We start from the raw sequence: 18,677 nt of genomic DNA on the forward strand, positions 1-18,677 counted from the left end.
ATTCATGTCTCGCTGACCACAAGGTACTGCTGCAACACAGTGTCCAAGGGGCGAAGAGCATGATTTTGCATGAGCAACAACAGGGATAATGAAAAGCTACATGAGAGCACAATGCACCAAAACCTGACAAACGTGGCTCGTCTTAATCCCATTAGTAGCGACCATCTATCCCATTAGAGAAAAGTCGTATTACTGTGTGTGTGCGGAGACTGCACAAGCTTCACAGTTTGTCAGTGTGACGTACTGAATGTGCTACAATACTCTGCATGTTGCAGTTGAGTATGCTCAACGCAGTGTCTGGTGACATGTAGGTCAGATCAGATGATGCTGTCGAGCCAGTGTTGCTCGAGATGCCGGTACCCAGTTCTGCTGTCGTTCATATGCACTATGCTGTGTCTTATTCAAGACTCATTCCTGTTGTCAAGCAGCATAGTCTAAGTCCTAAGTCAAGTGCCTAAGTGGTGGAGAGCACTTCAGTCAACCCTCCTTGCATGGTGATATGTCATAGCCCTAGGCAGACTCCTTGGGCAATGTTGCAAACAATACCCCCAATTTACACATGTAGTCAGTGAAGGCAGAAACCTCCACATACATCACCAGGTGAAATAAAATATTAAACGCAGAAAAATTATAAAGAATCAAGGTGTAATGATAAGAGGTTATGAAAATTTTGTGGCATTCATGGAAAATGAGACACAATGTAAATATGTTTCTCTTGGCCTTTTTGTGCACCCTCCAAACGTGTTACAATTTTTAATGCATACCTGCCAACTCTCCCGGATTATCGGGAGACTCCCAAATTTCGTTCAGTCTCCCGATTCTATGGATGTGCCCTCCAATCTCCCGGCAAACAGGTCTTGGGTCCAATGCTTGGGCTTGTCTTCTCCAATTTTCCTTCAAGAGCTGCGCAAATGTATTCCTGAAGAATTGTACAGCCCGTAACCGTGTTCCGCAGCATGATGATCCATGGCTGGAGGTAACGGCAGATAGCGTGTTTCAATGGGTCAATGTTTCTTGAGAAGACGTGCTATTGTCCTACAGTCAGTCCAGTCTCGTACAGTAATTTCATCTCCTCCGATGGCGCTCTCCAAACACGTGTTCCTCCTACATGCCAAGTGCCTTTTCACAGGCTCTCTGGTTGAGCACAAACATCCGCAGAGCGTAAGCAACCATTTCTGACAGCTGTTCCGGAAGATGCTCCCAAAAAGTGATGGAAGGGAAAAAGGATGGACGAAGACCACTGTGTGCGAAATGCAATGTCCTAACACAATGTGTCTTCGCAACTGCGGTTGACGGACGCAACACTAGTGCATCACAGCTCCACCTGATAGTGGCTACTTATGACGTAGAGGAATTGCAATACAGTGGCAATGCTATTTTGCGTGCACAAAATTAATGCGGCCCCTCTCCTGAATTTTGAGTTGGTCAGGTTGGCAGGTATGTTAATGTAAGACATATCACAGTAAATACATTAGGATTAATAGTAACTTACATCTGGCACTGCATAGGACGCTGTAGTGGACTGAGATGAAATGGAGCTGAATGAATCACTGCGCGGTCGTGAAGGACTGAACACTGCGTCTAATATATCATGGTGCAGTTCCGATACAACAGCAGGATGTTCTGTTACAAAACAATACACAGTTTGAAGCTTGCAGAAAGTTTCAGGCAGAGGCTCACCTGTGTCAGAAAATGTCACGGGAGCATCAGAGTATGCGCTTCTCAACAGGTCCACCTTCTCAAGGTCAGCCCTTGTGTTGTTGGAAAATCCCTTTTCATGGCTGCTCAGAGCATCTTCAAAGTCCTTAAAGACGTCCTGAAGTGCGCTTGAAGAGAGCAGGTCGGGAGGAGGGGCACTCATCGCAGTTTTCTAAGACGGTACAAAAGCTCAATGTACAGTCAACTTGAGTATTTTATAGAGAATCTATTGTTAGAGCGCTCAAGTTTAATGCAAAATCGTGTGGAAAAACTTCCATTATGCTTAATTCAGGCAGAAATCAGGCTCAGTTACTCAAACTAACTGAATTGGTTCACTACAAATGGTGATGTAACTGTCTGCTGCCAAACAAGTTAGTGCGCATTCCTGCAGTCGTCTCAGTGAGTGCAATTTGCTGGGTAAAAATTGAGTTTCACCCTAAAGAGGCAACCTTCAGTTCGGGGTGCAAGTTCGGGGAAGAATCGGGTTAAACCCTAAAACTTGAGGCTCAATCTATTGCGTAGGACGACTTTCTCCAACCAAGCTCGAGGTTGTACCTCTATGAAACTCGTTGACGTAGTGCAACATCATTTCAGGAAAGGAAGAGTATTTTATGGCGTTAACCACATAAGTGTTATCAGGCTGGTTCAATAAATAAAGTTAAAAGTCCATCACATTTATTATATCATCAAAGGGCCAGCAATCACGTACATAATATTCCTGTTGCGGGTGGTCCTATACTCTGTACTGTGATGTGTTTTGCGACCTTCGTGTGACGTGGATTAAAAATAATGGACAGTTGCACTTTCGCAACTGTCCATTTTCTAATGAGTGAAGTGGTGGAGATGACGGCACAAGGACGGTACAACTAGGGGCAGCTCAACACCCCAAATCTCAATGAGCGCCCACTTCCATCCCCCACCACCAATTCAAATTCAAAGTACACAACAGCCTCAACCGCAGAGGTTATACGCGTCAACTGCTGTCTTGTGTGAATCTGCCCACCAAGGAACAACGAAAGAACAATTTACGACACAGGTGTTAGCCCAGACTTTCATCAACAGCACCTACAACCGGATGGAACACAGAAGCCAACGAGATAGAAAAAAAAAAAGAAATGGACCGTTTATAGTTCATTCCATGGCTTACCATGGATCCAACTACGGATCAATTATGTTCCAAAGGGTGGTCCGATTTGTAGTGCAGGACTTAACCAGAGCCACAGGGTTTCCTGTATACTCACGTCGATAAAGTACCATCTGGTTTCCTGTCAACTATGACATCTAATGGGGATTTCGGGTGATGCATCTGGTAATCCAAGCAAGAGTGCCCAGGTCCAGTGCACGAGTTGCTCTGGGGCAGTCATCACCTGAATTTGTCGGATGGTCCACTCGCTCTATCGCTCTTCTACGAGGGGCCCCTCGCTACGCATTGTGCGTTCATGAACTTGTGGCAGCATCGTTGGCGGCGTCTTTTTTTAGGTTTGCTAAGAAGTACTCCTGACCACAAGCATAGCTTGTGAGAAGTAGGTCACATCTTCCTCTTTGTCATTCGCATTATCCGTGTCAATCCAACTTTCATCACTACTACTTTCGTAAAGATTCATGCCGTCAATGGTGAATGCACAAAGAAACAGATGACAGGAACAATACGTAGCAAACAACACTCAAGAGGCACATATATGCGCATGCTCGCCGTCGAGAGCGGAAGAAAAAAGTTGAAGACAGTTCTGGCTCACTCTCTCGCAGCCAGAGCTAAAAAACTGCTCCATAGTGCATCACCCGAGCATGCGGCTCCTGCTCTGGCCACACCACCCGAATTTACTCTTCTGGTTTGGGGCAGAAAAAAGAGCCCCAAATGCATCATCCAAAATCGCCATAAGAAGGGGATTTATCTCAATGATTTGTGGTCATAGCTGAAACGGGTGATGGGGTGGATGCTGTTCAGAACGTCTCAAAAGGTGTTGACGTAATACTTCTTAACAATGACAAATTTGTCGTTTACGTATTGTCGATAAAAAAGACACTCTTGGTCCAGGTTCCGCCTTTTCTTCTATATACTCCATGACCAAGTTCGCGACAGACCTCGAAACCAGACTTCCCATGGGGCAACCGTCTGTCTGTTTATACACTTTGCCTTTGAATTGGAGAAACAAATGTTCTAAGCATATCTTCAGCAAGTCCAAAATGTTATGCACCGCAAGATTTGTGCGGCACTGCAGACCGCCATCATCATTCGACAGCAGCCTTTATGCATTTGTCCTTGTCAGCAGCTGGCAACTTCTGCATGTCCTTCCAGCTAACTGGATCGGGCACGGATGCCGTGCAGGCTATATAAGAAAGACGATCCGGAGGTACCGTATTTTCACGCGTATAAGCCGCGGCTTATGCGCAATTTTTTTTTTTTTCGCGGACGCTCTGCGGCTTATCCGCAGGTGCGGCTTATCTGATGACTATTTTTCCCTGGTATTTTCCCCATACCCCGGATTAAACGAAAGGGCCGACAGTGCCTCATGTTTTTCGGAACAGAACCGCCCTCCCAGTGCACGAACAATACCGAACAGGGGCGGGCTTTAACAAAAGGGGTGACAGTGATTCATGTCTCCTGGAACACCACTAACCCGTCAATCCACGAAAAACACGCAACAAGGGCACAATCTGATCTTAGTAGAACACTAGAACTGACCTCCTTTGTTATACATCATGCCGACACCGGAATGTGGACCACAGGGTTTATGGCCTTCCCTACGGTCTCCTTTGCTGGCAGACCCACAGGAAGGGTTCAATACACCTGACATCAGGATAAAACGTGGTCAGATAAGGGTTAGTTCTCATTTGACGAGAGCAGCAGCATTCGTGGACACGGGCACGACAGTTAGAGGTGAGGCATGGCTCCAACGCGGAGGCACAGCTACGACACTAAAAGTCGTCAACTTCGCGGACCAGTACAGGAACAGGGCAGCTAGCAGGGAGTGCGACGTCGACGAGCGTTGAGAGTCTCTATTGATTTTGTATGTGCATCACTGGTTTAGCGCAAAAAGCAGTCGCGTCGTATTCCCCGCGGCTTATCTGCAAAAACATTTTCAAAATGTATCTAAAAACGAGTCCTGCGGCTTATCTGCGGTGCGGCTAATACGCGTGAAAATACGGTACTCCTTTGTTGCTCAGACTCGAGCGCCGTGGTTGAACAGGACCATCCCCATCAGCTGCGGGAGCAACTCCATCTGCCATCTGAACATCCGCACCGGACCCTGGTACAACTCTGTCAGTCACCGGAACATCTCCAACGCTGTCACCGCACAAGGGCAAGCTAGGAGGGCGAAAGCTAAGCAGCTCCACTTCAACTTCACCAGAAGACGACTGCTCCGAACGCTGTGTGCCCGGAAAGCGGGTGATTCTCCACAGAACGCTTCCATGATCGGGCTTTCGTCAACGATCACACTGCGTGTCACTTTGACACTGTGACTACCTTTAAGAAGCACCCGGTACCCCTTCTGCATCTCGCTGAAGCCCACTAGCACACCTTCAAGAGCTCGAGCGTCCCGTTTGTCTCGCTTCTCCTTAGGAACATGAAGATAGGCCGTGCTGCCAAACATGCGCAAGTGTTCCAGGTGGGGCTTCTTGCCAGTCCAGAGTTCGTAAGGCGTTTTTGATATCGCTTTGCTAGGCAGCCTGTGTTGAAGGTAGCAGGCAGTCGTAACAGTTTCGCCCCAATATAACTTGGGAAGGCCTGCCCCAAAAAGCATACTCCTTGCGCTCTCACAGAGTGTCATGTTCTTTCTCTCGGTGACTGCATTCTGCTCTGGGTTGTACGGAATCAATGCCTGGAATGTTACACCGTACTTGCGCAGAAGGGCCTGTGTCTTACCACTGGTGTACTCTGTCCCATTATCGCCGCGAATTACCTGCGGATGACGCCCAAACTTTGTGTGCATCAGGGCCAAGTACTCCTCCAGCTTTGCAGATACCTCGTCCTTAGATTTCAGCAGGTACAGGACAGTGTATCGTGAAAAATTGTCGATGAAAGTGAGGGAGTACTTGTTTTTGCTATAGGCGTTATAGTCCTCATGGGGCCGCAGACATCCGTGTGGACAGGCTGCAGAACAGCTCCCGCTCGCGACCAAGTCTCTTTAGGAAAGGATGCCCTCTTCATCTTTCCTTTGATACAGCTATTTTACCAAGTGGTCGCAGTCGCCGATCAGGATCCCATCTGCCAAATCTTCCTGCTGTAAACGCTTAACTGCTACTGCGTCTCTACGCCCGAGACGAAGGTGCCATACGTGTACGCACTCAAGGTGACTAGACGTCCGAGAGACATTGGCAGCCGTAGTACTCAAAGTGGACAAGCGATAGAGGCCATTTTCCACTTTTGCCTTAGCCAACACCTCCTGCCTCCTAGCGACGATACAGTGGTCTCCTTGAAATGTCACAATGTTGCCTTGTTGCGTGAGGCGCTTGACAGACAGAAGATTACTCTCGAGGGAAGGTACGTAGAGTACATTCTTCACCTTGACCGACTTGCACTTGGAGTCAGAAATGCGACACTGTAGAATGCCATCACCGATTCCATGTGAAGAAATTCTCTGACCATTCGCCACGGTAACAGTTTCTGCTGACTGATAATCCTCCGTGAAGAAATCCTTGTCGTTGCACATGTGGCTGGTAGCGCCAGAGTAAACGTACCATGGTCTACCTGGCAATACGGGAGCGGCGAGAAATGCAGTTTCGGACGATGACGAGCGGTCGGACGCTGCTTCCTGCGCCCCTTCGAACGGGGGCTGTTCCACTTCAAGTGGCCTACCTCCTTGCAATAGTAGCAATGCCTCCCGTCGGACGAAGGTTTCCTACTGTCGTCTCTCTTCGTTTGAAGGGCAGTTCCCGAACCAGACGCTCAACTACTTGATGTTCGCTTTTTCATATACTCGTCCAAGAGTTTTCCTTTGACGTACTCCAGCGTCAGGTCGTCGTCAGGCCGTGCGTCCAGGGCTGTCACGAGCGCCTCGTAGCTCTCTGGGAGACCACTGAGCAAAAGAGCCGCTACCTGGAAATCCGTGGTCTCCTGTCCAACCCCTCTCAGCCGCTCGACTAACTCCAAGGTACGCCTTATATAGCCTTGCATGTCTTCGTCCTCCGCTAACTTGGATTGGTAGAGCTTATTACTAAGGTTTGCTCGCTCATGAACCTTGCGTAGCTCTTGCCACATCGCCTTCGCTGAGCCGCAATTACAGATGTGCACAATCTGATTGTCCTCAACGCTGAGGCAAATCGTGCTCTGCGCTTTCTCATCGCCAGCCGTCCAGTCTGCAGAAGGTGTCTGTGGAGTAGGTCCGTCCACGTATGTCCACGTTCCTTCCTGGGTCAGCAACATCTTCATTTTGAACTTCCAGACCTGATAATTGCCGTCCGTGAGCTTTGCAACCGTAAACTTGCCGCTGTCTCCCATATCCACAGTTCTAGTGTCCTGGGCCCATAACCTGTGAGCCAGCAACAGTGCGTGTGCACGGGACGGGTTTATTTCGAAAGTTGAGGCAGGTGCGCCAGAACGGGTGCGCATGCAACGAGGTTAGCATGTCCACTTCTTCTAACATACACAGAGTTTCTGCTTGTGTACCGTAGTAACTTTCTGGTGTTATAGGAATTGAGTCTGTTGTAGAGCACGAATCACTAGTTGGAAGTCATCCACATTCGTGAGTTGCTGGAGCTTCATCTATGAAGCGCTTTCCTCGTTCCGTAGATTATACCCTTGCTTTCCTAAACGTGGGTTTTCAGGCAGTTTATTTCATAAGTCCGAGTCAGATGTATTCCATACGTCGTGTTCACAAGGCTTCGGGGAATCACATGTTGGTTGAGGCACATCTAACTGAAGTGAAGATGGCCATGGAAACGTTTTTTTGGCAGAGTCGAGGTAACGTTGAGTAACAGCCAAAGCAACATGTCTTACGTCTCCCATACAGTCTTGAATATGGTCCAAAGGCCGGGGTGTGTCATGTTTATTGGTAAAAATGCATATGGGCACTACAACATTAAAAACAACTAAAAGCTTGAACATGGGAGAACTGGTGTTCTGAGGCTGGAACAACATAGAAAGGACAATCACATACAAGGCCTCAAGTTGCCTAAGAAATTAATGATGAAAGATGAAAGTCACTGAAAAGGTTAGCCAGCTGTAGGACTCGAACCCACATCTTCTGGATTACCGGTCCAGGGCTCTACCAATTGAGCTAACACGCCTTCTCAGCAACTTCCAGGGTGCGTCATCTGAAGGGACAAACCAGTCACTCTCTCTCTCACTCATCCTCCTTTCACTCTTACATTTTTGCACACTCATACACACATTCATGCGACAGGGATCGACGCAAGCGGCAAACGTTGAACATCAGAGAACTGATGTTCTGAGGCTGGAACAACAAACACATACAAGGCTCAATTTGCCTAGGAAATTGCCAGTTGCCAGTTCTCTCATGTTCAACAGTTGCCGCTTGCGTCGATCCCGTCGTATGATTTTGTGTATGAGTGAGAAAAAGGTGTGAAAGGGGGATGAGTGAGAGAGAGTGGTTGATGTGTCCCTTCAGATGGCGCACCTTGGAAGTGGCTGGGGAGGTGTGTTAGCTTAGCTCAATTGGTAGAGCCCTGAATCCAGAAGATGTGGGTTCAAGTCCTACAGCTGGCTAACCTTTTCAGTGACTATCATCTTTCAACTAAAAGCTTAACGTTTAATGAACAGTACTGGTCCCATCATCAGAAACAAGTGTCTTGGCTGAATTTCTTTCTTATCTATTAATGGTAGGGTGCTGTCTGGAAGAAGGCCTGGGTCATTTTGGTGAACCAAGATTTGAGTTGTTTACGTACTTCCCATCGTTCTTCGTGCACTAAAATGTCAGGGTTATCTAGGTTAACTTTGTGTCCGGTTAGCCACACATGGTCACGTAGTTCTTTTAAATTTTATCCCTTCTATGTTCCTTCATTCTTGTGCTTGTTTTTCGGAGAGAATTCAGAGGGAAATTGGTAGCTTCAGCAAACTTTCCAATGTTGCGATTTTGACATCCAATATCTCCCCAACGAACGCGTCAGGGCTGCGATTTTTTTTTCTCGCACTGTCAACCCTCCTGGCTTCTACCCTGTGTGTTCAGTTTCGGCGTAATATCTTATATTTTGCAGGTAAAAATGTGCAAAGTCAGTTTAAACAGCAAAAATTACTGATATTCTCGCACTTATTTCACGCATATTTCTGGGCTTCTATACATGCTAGGAGAAAGAGAAAGGTATCGGCGTATTGGGCAGGCTTAGCTCTACAATTTGGTACTAAGTTTACCTGTCTAGACCAGGTTGCTGCGACGCATGGAGGCTTCTTCCCTCATGTAACATGTGAAAAAAGGCATTTTTCGAGCGCGCTTTTCCCGGAAACCACCACCCCAAATTTTCTTGATATTCTGCAGGCAGATGCGCCCGTACGTGATGTCATAGTTCACAAAAAATTAAGGGTTCTTTCCTAGGAGAGTGAAAGTTACAGCGTGCCAAAGTTTCTGTGTGATGGCCGTGCACTGTGGGAACTCCAGTGGTCTGTATATTCATATTTTTCTAGAGGAAAGGAATATTTTTCTGTGTAGAGGAACATAGATCAACTGTGTGCGTCACAGTGCCACTCAACGCGCATTGCCAGCATGAAAGCTATCACCGAGCTCTATAGACGGTGAAAGTGAAGATAAGCCACTGTTTATTTACAACATTTCGCTGATCACGTTATTACATTATTTACATTGATTGATCAACATATATAACGATGAACGATAGAAGTCACTGAAAAGGTTAGCCAGCTGTAGGACTCGAACCCACATCTTCTGGATTACCGGTCCAGGGCTCTACCAATTGAGCTAAGCTAACACACCTCCCCAGCGACTTCTAAGGGTGCATCATCTGAAGGGACAAATCAACCACTCTCATTCACTCATCCCCCTTTCACTCTTACATTTTTCTCATGCACACACAATCATACGACGGGATGTTCAACAGTTCATGTTCAACAGTTGCCGCTTGCGTCGATCCCGTCGTATGATTTTGTGTATGAGTGAGAAAAATGTGTGAAAGGGGGATGAGTGAGAGAGAGAGTGGTTGATGTGTCCCTTCAGATGGCGCACCCTTGGAAGTGGCTGGGGAGGTGTGTTAGCTTAGCTCAATTGGTAGAGCCCTGAATCCAGAAGATGTGGGTTCGAGTCCGACAGCTGGCTAACCTTTTCAGTGACTTCCATCTTTCATCGTTAATTTCTTAGGCAACTTGAGGCCTTGTATGTGATTGTCCTTTCTATGTTGTTCCAGCCACAGAACATCAGTTCTCTCATGTTCAACATATATAAGTTTTATGCCACACCTAAAGAAATTCTGCCAATGTTGGCGAGCTCTCGCCACACGTCACCATGTATCAGATCAGAATGCAGACTCAGGCAATCCTCAACATCTGTCGTCACTTATGCGCCAAGAAAATCTGAATAATCATCATCATCACCACCACCTCAACATCTGAACAGCAACCTGCTCCGCTTGTGTTCTCTCTCTTTGTCCACAAGTAACAAGACTGGATTCCAGTCGCTGGCTGAAGGCTTGCCCACTCGCTCTTCTTTTGCGTACGGAAGGCTTCAAGCTTTCTGCTTTCCAGCACCAAAAGCTTCGTTATCTCGATTTTTGCACTTAACACAGCGGCCATTGCCATTGCCGAGGTGATTATCACGGTGGATGACGACCGCAAGTTGTGTTTTATCAATCCACCAATTCCGTTGGCTTCACTCTTGCTGTGGCCTATCGTGGAAAAAGCCGGATGGGTGCAGCACGGGTGGTGCTAATCTTGTTACTCTTCTTGCTTCCTTGTTCATTAGCAGCGGCTGCTCCCGACACCTCAACATATTCTTACAGACAGACGCCAAAATCTTTCCTATGCCTCTATGCCAACTGAAGGACGCCTCCTAAGGTTGCCTACAAGGAGCATACATGGTTGTCACAAAAAGAAACTGGAATGCCGACCACAGGAGTTCCCATGGTGCTATCATGGCCATCACATGACGCACACACCGACACAGAAACTTTGCCATTATGGCCTTTCTAGCTGATGCGCCGATAAAACCCGAATCAAATCAAACAAACTTCGGCGTGCTGTAACTTTCACTCTCTTCGAAAAGAACCCTAAATTTTTTGTGGACTATGACTTCACGTACATCTGCCTGCAGAATTTCAAGAAAATTCGGGGTGGAATTTTTGAGAAAAGCACATGTTACATGAGGAAGAAGCCTCTGTGCGTCACAACAACCTGGTCTAGAAAGATAAATTAAGTACCAATTGTAGAGCTAAGCCTGCCCAACACGCAGATATATTTCTCTTTCCTCTATCATGTACAGAAGCCCAGAAATAAATGCGAGAATATGAGTAATTTTCGCTGTTTAAGCCGACTTTGCACATTTTTACCTGCAAAATATCAGAACAGCCGCCGAAACTGAACACACAGAGTAGAAGCCAGGAGGGTTGACAGCGCGAGAAAAATATATTGTAGCCCTGACAGTGTTCGTTGGGGAGATATTGGATGTCAAAATCGCAACGTCCGAAAGTGCGTTGAAGCTACCAATTTCTTTCCGAATTTTCTTCCTCTGGAACCATAGAGGCTAGAGAAAAAATACTTGCTGTTCTATGCTCAGCCTGAGAAAGGAGACCACAAATATTTTTTCAGCAAAAATCGCTGATGGTGCCTGAGTTGAAATTGAATCACCACTATGTTGTAAAGTGTTCTTTATAATTTCGAGCCGTAGCCGGCATCATCCAATGAGCACAACACCACAAAATATTTCACCATGAGTTATTCGAAATTACTCGAATTGGGCATTTTATGATTATTCGAATTCGATTCGTCATCTGAAGAAATTATTCAGATTCGATTTGCAGTGTAAGTGAAATATTCGTAAACTATTTACAATGGAAATTTTGCTATTTGCACAGCTCTAGATAACCCCTTAAAAAACACATTGAGCCATCTGGTGCCTACAAATGCGCTGGCATCCAAGGACAGGCCAAAACAAAAAATTAATCACTGCCTAAAAAGATGGTTGAAAACACATTTGGACGTCTCTTGACTTGCAATGCTTTTTCTATAGATAGACGCGCTTCGATCTATTGGAAGTCTAACCGACATACTTTTCCCAACATACATAATGTATTGCCATCAGTGAGCCACCATCAGTAACGGTACAGAGGCACTGTATTTAATCGCATGATTTCTTTTACTTAAAACCAAGCATTGATTATGTAAGCAGAAACACTCAACTGCAGTTGAGGCCGAACTGAGATATTACCTTAACAGGCACATGCAGCACTGCTTGCTTCTGCTCATCCATTTTCAGCATCCCCAAGTAGTTCTCAAGACTCTTGCGCTGCCTGCGACGTTGACCCCGCATCTTCCGTAGGCGGTCCAATTGTGAGTCAGTCGTCCCCAGAGAGTCACAATAAGCAACAAAGTCTCGATGGATGTGGTACCCGTATGGGCAGCACTCACACCGGCTACCTTCTCGACGAAGCTGCTCGTGGAGCATTCCTGGTGTCCAAGTGTGGTAACCTGGCAGTTTGGCAAAAAATATAATTTGCCTCCCAAATAACTCTCACATGTCATCCAAAGTGGCAGGAATTTGTGCCAAAATTTTTGCTCCTTATTTGTCCAACCAAAAAGCGTCTCTCCGCATGTAAAAAAATCATTGCGGTAGGAATTACATTTTAAACAACAACAACAAAAAATGATATCTCTAAACATTTTTTAGGACTGACAAAACTGTTTTTCATTCTACCTACGACAACCTATGAGGTTGGTTACCATCCTAATATGTAAATCATCACTTTCATCATCATTGAGCATACTTCTACTCGTATAAATTTCAAGAGCTTGTGAAAAGGATTGTCTAAGGTAATACTGCAGCCCACGTGTTACAAGTGCATAGGTACCAGTGCAAACCCTACAGGCCTACACCAAAACAGTGGTCAACTTAAAAGATTCTGCATACAACTTATGAATAACTTTCAGAAAGTACAAATTACATAAACAACAAGAATTCCCCGAGTGACCTGAATATCTGTTTACATAATCTTTGCTTACCCAATCTGACATTACGCTTTCTGGGGCTGATTGCAGAAGGTGGACTACGCGAAGGTGATCGAAGATTTTCCAATTTCTCCTTCAACTCAGACTCTGTCGGCGCTGAAGAAAGAATATTTGTAACACACAGCTGCACCTACATTGACAACAGTTAGCTAATAATGGCCATTAAGATGGGGTTAGCTAATAATAAGCCAGGTGACCACTCCTGAAAACTTTATGATGGACAATTTTTACACATCAGAGTTGAGACTCAGAGGTGTCAATTTTTCAGTTCTGCACCAGCCTGCTCCCACTTTCAGGCGATTTGCATGACCACGCATTGTACGTGCTCAGACAGATCTTAAAGAATAAAATGGCTTACCATACATGGTTGGTCCCAAATTACATAACCTGAAGAAAAAGATAGAAAACAATCCATTGAGACATGGCATGTATTCACCACCTCCACTGGTGTTTGCCTTTTATTTGGCATATATAGCTAGAGGTGGGTGCAGGTATACCCAGGGATACCTGTGCAGTTCTGCGATTTGTGGGCAAAAACTTAGCGTCGTTGCGGGTAAAATGCGGGGAACCCGCACCAGCTATTCTGTGGCCCAAGGGCCCTTGAGCACCAAACGGAAGGAAGCTCCAAAAATTTCATAAAGAATTACGAATGAAACCAGATCTTCACGCATTGCATTTACTGTTGTCCAGCCTACTGCAGCCCCTGTTCATGTTAGGCAGCACATGTGTATGTGAGCACTTCTTGTTGCTCCTGAACCATAACAAGTTACAGTCACAACAACAACCTGGCATTAGCTTGCAGGTTGGTAGGCTAATGCTGTAACTAACATAAGGATTAACATAAGCTCATCTTAATCTTCTCAACTTACACTAAGCAGCACCATCTCTGGAAAATTAGAAAGCAAAGAGAGATGCAGATGGAGTGGAGATGACGGAACAGCGTTGTACAAAACCAGTGTTGTACGTAATGCCGTTACAGAAATCGATACTTTTTTCGGTATCGGAGTGCGGATCGCGATACTTTTTTAAATCGGTATCGGAAAAGTATTTTAGTTACAAATTTACGGTAACGCGATCTTCGTATCGTTACCGATAACGATACTTTTTTAGTGCTCCACCATTTCCCGACCGACCATATTTCATACTCTTATTCATTGTCACTGGTCCACCTAGCGCTTGACAAGAAGCCTGTGGACACACCTACGTGTTCCGTAACAGGAATTATTCCAAACACATGTTCACTTTTTTTTCGAACCTGGAGGACATAACCACGCTGCGCTCAACAAAAGAGTTGGGGTCAACAAACAGAGGTCAAGTGCAAAACTGTCTTCTCCCAGTTTGCTATTATACAGATGGGGTGTATATATATGCGAGATGTCTGTTGCATCAACTGCGTATTTTCAACAAAAGTATTGGGCAAAGTATCGCGTTACTATTTTTAGTAACGGTACTCGTTACTTTAAGAAACACGTATCGGTATCGGTATTTTGATACTTTCTACTAAAGTAACGAGTATTGGTATCGCGATACCATATTTCGATAACGGGTACAACACTGTACAAAACCCATTGCATTTTAATTCTCATAAGTAATATTAAGGCAGCAAACCCAAAACCATACAGTCTCACTAAAGTCAGCGCGTTGTTTCTCTCTCGTTTCTCTACGTCTTTTCCAAACGGAAACCATAAGCAATGACAACAATACAATGTTTAAATACAGGATAATTTCAGTGCTCCGTAAGATTGTGATAATTGTTTGTTAAGAAGTACAGATTTTTCTCGAATCCTTTTTCATATTTTCAGTACGTAATTTGGAAGGACAGCCTATTTATTTCTCTCGGTGTGTCGAGTGGAGTTTTTCATTCATGAATTGCTCACACACTGTCTGGCTCCACAACTGTGTGTTGTTTCTAACTCTGTGTTGGTCTTGGTCTACTTTGCAGCAGAAATCCTAAAATGAGCTGTACTTCCTGCATTTCCAGTCACAGTCATCTTGACTCATTCGCATATCAAAATTCCGTGACTGATACCTTACTGCACATGTGTGTTCCAGGATTTTTTAAATGTGGAATGGCTTTCAACTTGATACTCTTTCATTCTGCTATCTGGCTTTTGCATGAAATCCACTAATTAAAGAGTTAATTAATGAATTTTAGGTAATTACGTGTTGTTGCATATTTTCTTCGAAAGGGCATCCACCTGGCCGTATAAGTCAACGGCAAGTGACATCTATGCTGCTCTCATAGCCCTTTACAAAAAAAAAAAAAAAAAAACACCTTGTATACCCATTACCACAACTTGGACGATACTACAAAGCATGAACTTTAAATATTCTCTGCTTCTAATACAACCCTATAGAAAGAGGTCCCTTTTGTACAAACGGAGCAGTTGGAAACTTAGACTGATATCAGAAATAGAAGGACACTGCATTGTATTGTATTAATGGCAATTTGGGTTTGTTGTTGCCTTTGTGGACGGTTTTCTCTCTCAATCTCTCTAAATGTTCATTAGACGGCGAAAGCTTTTAATTACGTTGATAAGCATTAGGAGATTACTGTACATTTGTTTGCCCTCCTGAAAGGCTAGACTCTATGCTGCCACTAAGCAACCAACCCACATCTACCGAAGGCATCTTTTAAGTGGGACGAAAAGCAAACACACAGGCGGCCTACACAGGTGACGTTTCTGCGTGTGGGTGGCTGTCCTTAGCAGCACGTTCTTTCTCGTCCTCTCTCTATTGTCGTATTTGATAGCGCATGACCTACCTTTGAGTGTGCAATCCACACATCCAATTACACGGTCGGGACAATGCGCACGAAACAACACAGACAGCTCAAAAGTACTATGACACGAGTTCTTGTTGTATATACAGGGTTCTCACGAGTTGAGCAAACCATAAGAAACATTTCAAGGATATCATGCCAAATATTTATGAAATTGTGTTCAGTTGACACAGGTATGCTTTACATCAACATTGGATGCCAGAAAATTCTTACTCATATGAACCGCGGCGATAACCTGTTGATCAAACGTCTCTGAGCACACCCATATCACTTTCGTTTGGCACGAACTACGTTTTTCCATGATTGCGTCAGATGTGTGTGGCTTTTCATGCTCTGAACGAACTTTCGATGCGAGACGACATATCCTTGAGTTTGAGGGTTTGAGGAGGGACAGTTGACAACAAGTGGGTGAGCAAACTGCATATTGGTTAAAATCGGTAACAATCATAAAACCTCCAGCGCTGAGTACAAGACAAACACACACGGAGCACTGTTGCTCAGTGAGTGGTGCTCTATCTTGTACCCAGCACTGGTGGTTTTATGGTTTTTACCGAGTTTATAATGTACGACCAACCCGCGCAACTATTTTCAATACATATTGGTGCTTACCCTATTTAAAAGTATCCATGATGATCACGTCAGTCCTCCGAAGAAGCTGCCAAGAGGGTGGAGGTATTTCCCCTATCAGCCATAAAAGAAGCCCACAAGACGCACACAAGGCACTTCAACGTTACGTCCACGCAATCGCCAACCTTCACGAAACAACATAAAGCAACTTCCAAATAGAAAGAAACAACCAAAAGAACAGCCGAACCATGAGCCGAACAGCGATCGAGCTAAACAAATCAGCCAAGCCAATCCAGGGCCACCCTGAAAGGCCCACAGGCTAGGCCTAGGCCGCCTAGGCCAGATCACGACCACACGACCCATGGAGGAAGGAAACACAAGGAGCGGCCAGTGTTGCCAACATTCTGAGAAGGCAGCCCGCCAGAATCGCTCCAATATTCCGCCAGAATCCGCTAAATGTGCTCTGCATTCTGCTAAATTCCGCTATGCGTCCAAAGTACAGTTTAAAAACGGTTCCCTGCAAAGGTCCACGTGCCAGCAGCATTTTCAGGTGGTAGTTGAAAATAATGACGGTGTATATGACTGAAATCAAGACCTCAAATTTCTTTACTTGCTTAACCAGTGAGAGAGATGCATAGAGGATAAAACGTAAAACATTTGTATTTCTTTTTTCATTGTCACATACTGCAACGTGGCAGAACTCCGATTTCACGGATCTAAATAAACATACGTATGGATACACCAATGTAACGACAGCGCTTCTTGCAAAAGAAACAAGTAAACCAAAAAATTATAGAGAAAATTGAACTTAGAAAAGAGCGTCAAAAGAGAGGTCATCATCGCAAGAAGCCTGGGTGCTGCTGCTCGATGAAGGTCCATCGTAACAGGCTAGGGTGCCGATGTTCCTGACTACTTCTCCCGGGAGGTCATATTCGAAGCAGCCTTTTCCATGACGTCTCAGTCCCGCGCGGATCGTCAAAAGAGCCTCCACCATTTCAGGTTTGAGCTGGTTCCGCAGCTTGTTTTTCACGAGGTTCAACTGACTGAATGCACGTTCTACTTCTGCATTCGAGTAAGGCAGGACCAGCAGTGAGATAGCGAAGTTAGCTAGCTCCTGGTAGGGATTTTCGTTGCAAGAGTTCCGGTACGATTTGACTTCGCACCAGAATGCCTGTGTCGTCGAAGTCTTCTTCCATTCCACGAGTGTAATGTTCCTCCACTGGTGCTCGATCCTTTCAATGTCGGCGGAGTCCACGTTCAAAGCTTCCAGTAGCGGCACAAGTGGCTCTTTTAGTACACTAAGTGATTTCTGGACGGACAACAAAGACACCTTGCTAAGTACGTCGATGTTCCCTGGAAGACGCTGTCTTATTTGCTCTACCAGAGCAACGATGAACTTAACGCAACGTGATCTTATCGTTAGCTCTTCATGGGACGACATTCCACTTTCTTTCATTTCCCGCATTTGTTTTTCAAAAAGGTAGCCTAGGTATGGCTTGGGGTCCAAGTTTCCCTCTAAAGTCGAGGTCAATGGACAGAGTTTTGCCGTTGGCACCACTACCTTCTTGAACAAGGACGTAAGGAGGAGAGTTAGATCACTCAAAAGCCTTGTTTGGTCAGCATCATTGGCCTCGAATGCTTTGTTGACTCTTTGCACGTCCGCGAGTATTGGCCTCAAGAAAGTTAAGTACGCAAGGTTCGTATTGTCACTGAACATCGCGTACAATAACTCTGCTGCATAGCACTTTTCAGAGAGCCTCACTGTCTCGAAGTGAGTCTTCAACTCGAGCCACTGGTCCAGGACTCTCGCAACTGCACTTTCAATGGACAGCCATCTCGTTGAACATGCTTGTACAATTTTTAGCGGCTCTTTTCCCTCGTTGATGAGACCATACAGTTCCCTGTACGCCAGCTGCCTCGCAGAAGAACGAGAAAACCAGTTGTATGTCTCACTGATGAGATATTCAATATTTCTTGGCAGTGCATCGGAGGCTGCAGAAACAGAGAGTTGAAGGGAATGGCAGACGCAGCGGATTAGGATCAGTGTAGGTATTCCCTCCTTCAGTTTTTGATACACGCCACTGTTCACCCCGACCATCACGCTCGCGTTGTCCGTACCTAGCCCTCTCATTTTCCCTGCTGCGAGGTTGTACTTTTTGAGCATGGACATCACTGCACAGACAATGCTGTTGGCGTCGCATTTCTCCAACACGGAGAGCCCAAGGAATGTTGTGACGATCCTGGACGTTTTCTCGCTGAAGTATATTATTGATATAGCCAGCAGCTTCGTTACACTGATATCGGTGGATTCGTCTATTATCAAACTGTAGAAAGAATCGCCTATGTCATGTGCGAGGTCTTCCATGAAGTGTGGAAAAATCACATTCTTGAGCACTGCTGAACACTTGGTGCGATGCATTTGATATTGCTTTGCGGCTACACTGTCAGGAAATGTTTTCTTGTACAGTTCGCACAAATGGTCTGCAGTGAGTATGGAACTGTGCTCGG

The 18,677-nt window shown here is 45.4% G+C and overlaps 1 protein-coding gene across 3 annotated transcripts in view; it reads right to left on the minus strand.

The window, feature by feature from the left end:
* Positions 1–16,432, minus strand: part of LOC135390551 (KN motif and ankyrin repeat domain-containing protein 1-like) — a 41,841-nt gene extending 25,409 nt beyond the window's left edge. For 2 of the 3 annotated variants that reach the window (XM_064620250.1, XM_064620248.1), the window contains exons 1-6: positions 16,212–16,432; positions 13,179–13,207; positions 12,815–12,916; positions 12,024–12,283; positions 1,681–1,870; positions 1,493–1,623 (exon numbers count right to left, since the gene is read on the minus strand). In XM_064620250.1, coding sequence (XP_064476320.1) covers positions 1,493–1,623; positions 1,681–1,870; positions 12,024–12,283; positions 12,815–12,916; positions 13,179–13,185 — 690 coding nt within the window. In that variant the 5' untranslated portion in view covers positions 13,186–13,207; positions 16,212–16,432. Of the gene's footprint in view, positions 1–1,492; positions 1,624–1,680; positions 1,871–12,023; positions 12,284–12,814; positions 12,917–13,178; positions 13,208–15,815; positions 15,972–16,211 lie in introns of those variants that run through there. The other variant, XM_064620249.1, reaches the window with a different exon arrangement.
* Positions 16,433–18,677: the final 2,245 nt, after the last annotated feature.

The sequence above is a fragment of the Ornithodoros turicata genome, chromosome 4 (assembly GCF_037126465.1).
Source record: "Ornithodoros turicata isolate Travis chromosome 4, ASM3712646v1, whole genome shotgun sequence".
Classification (NCBI taxonomy): Eukaryota; Metazoa; Arthropoda; class Arachnida; order Ixodida; family Argasidae; genus Ornithodoros; species Ornithodoros turicata.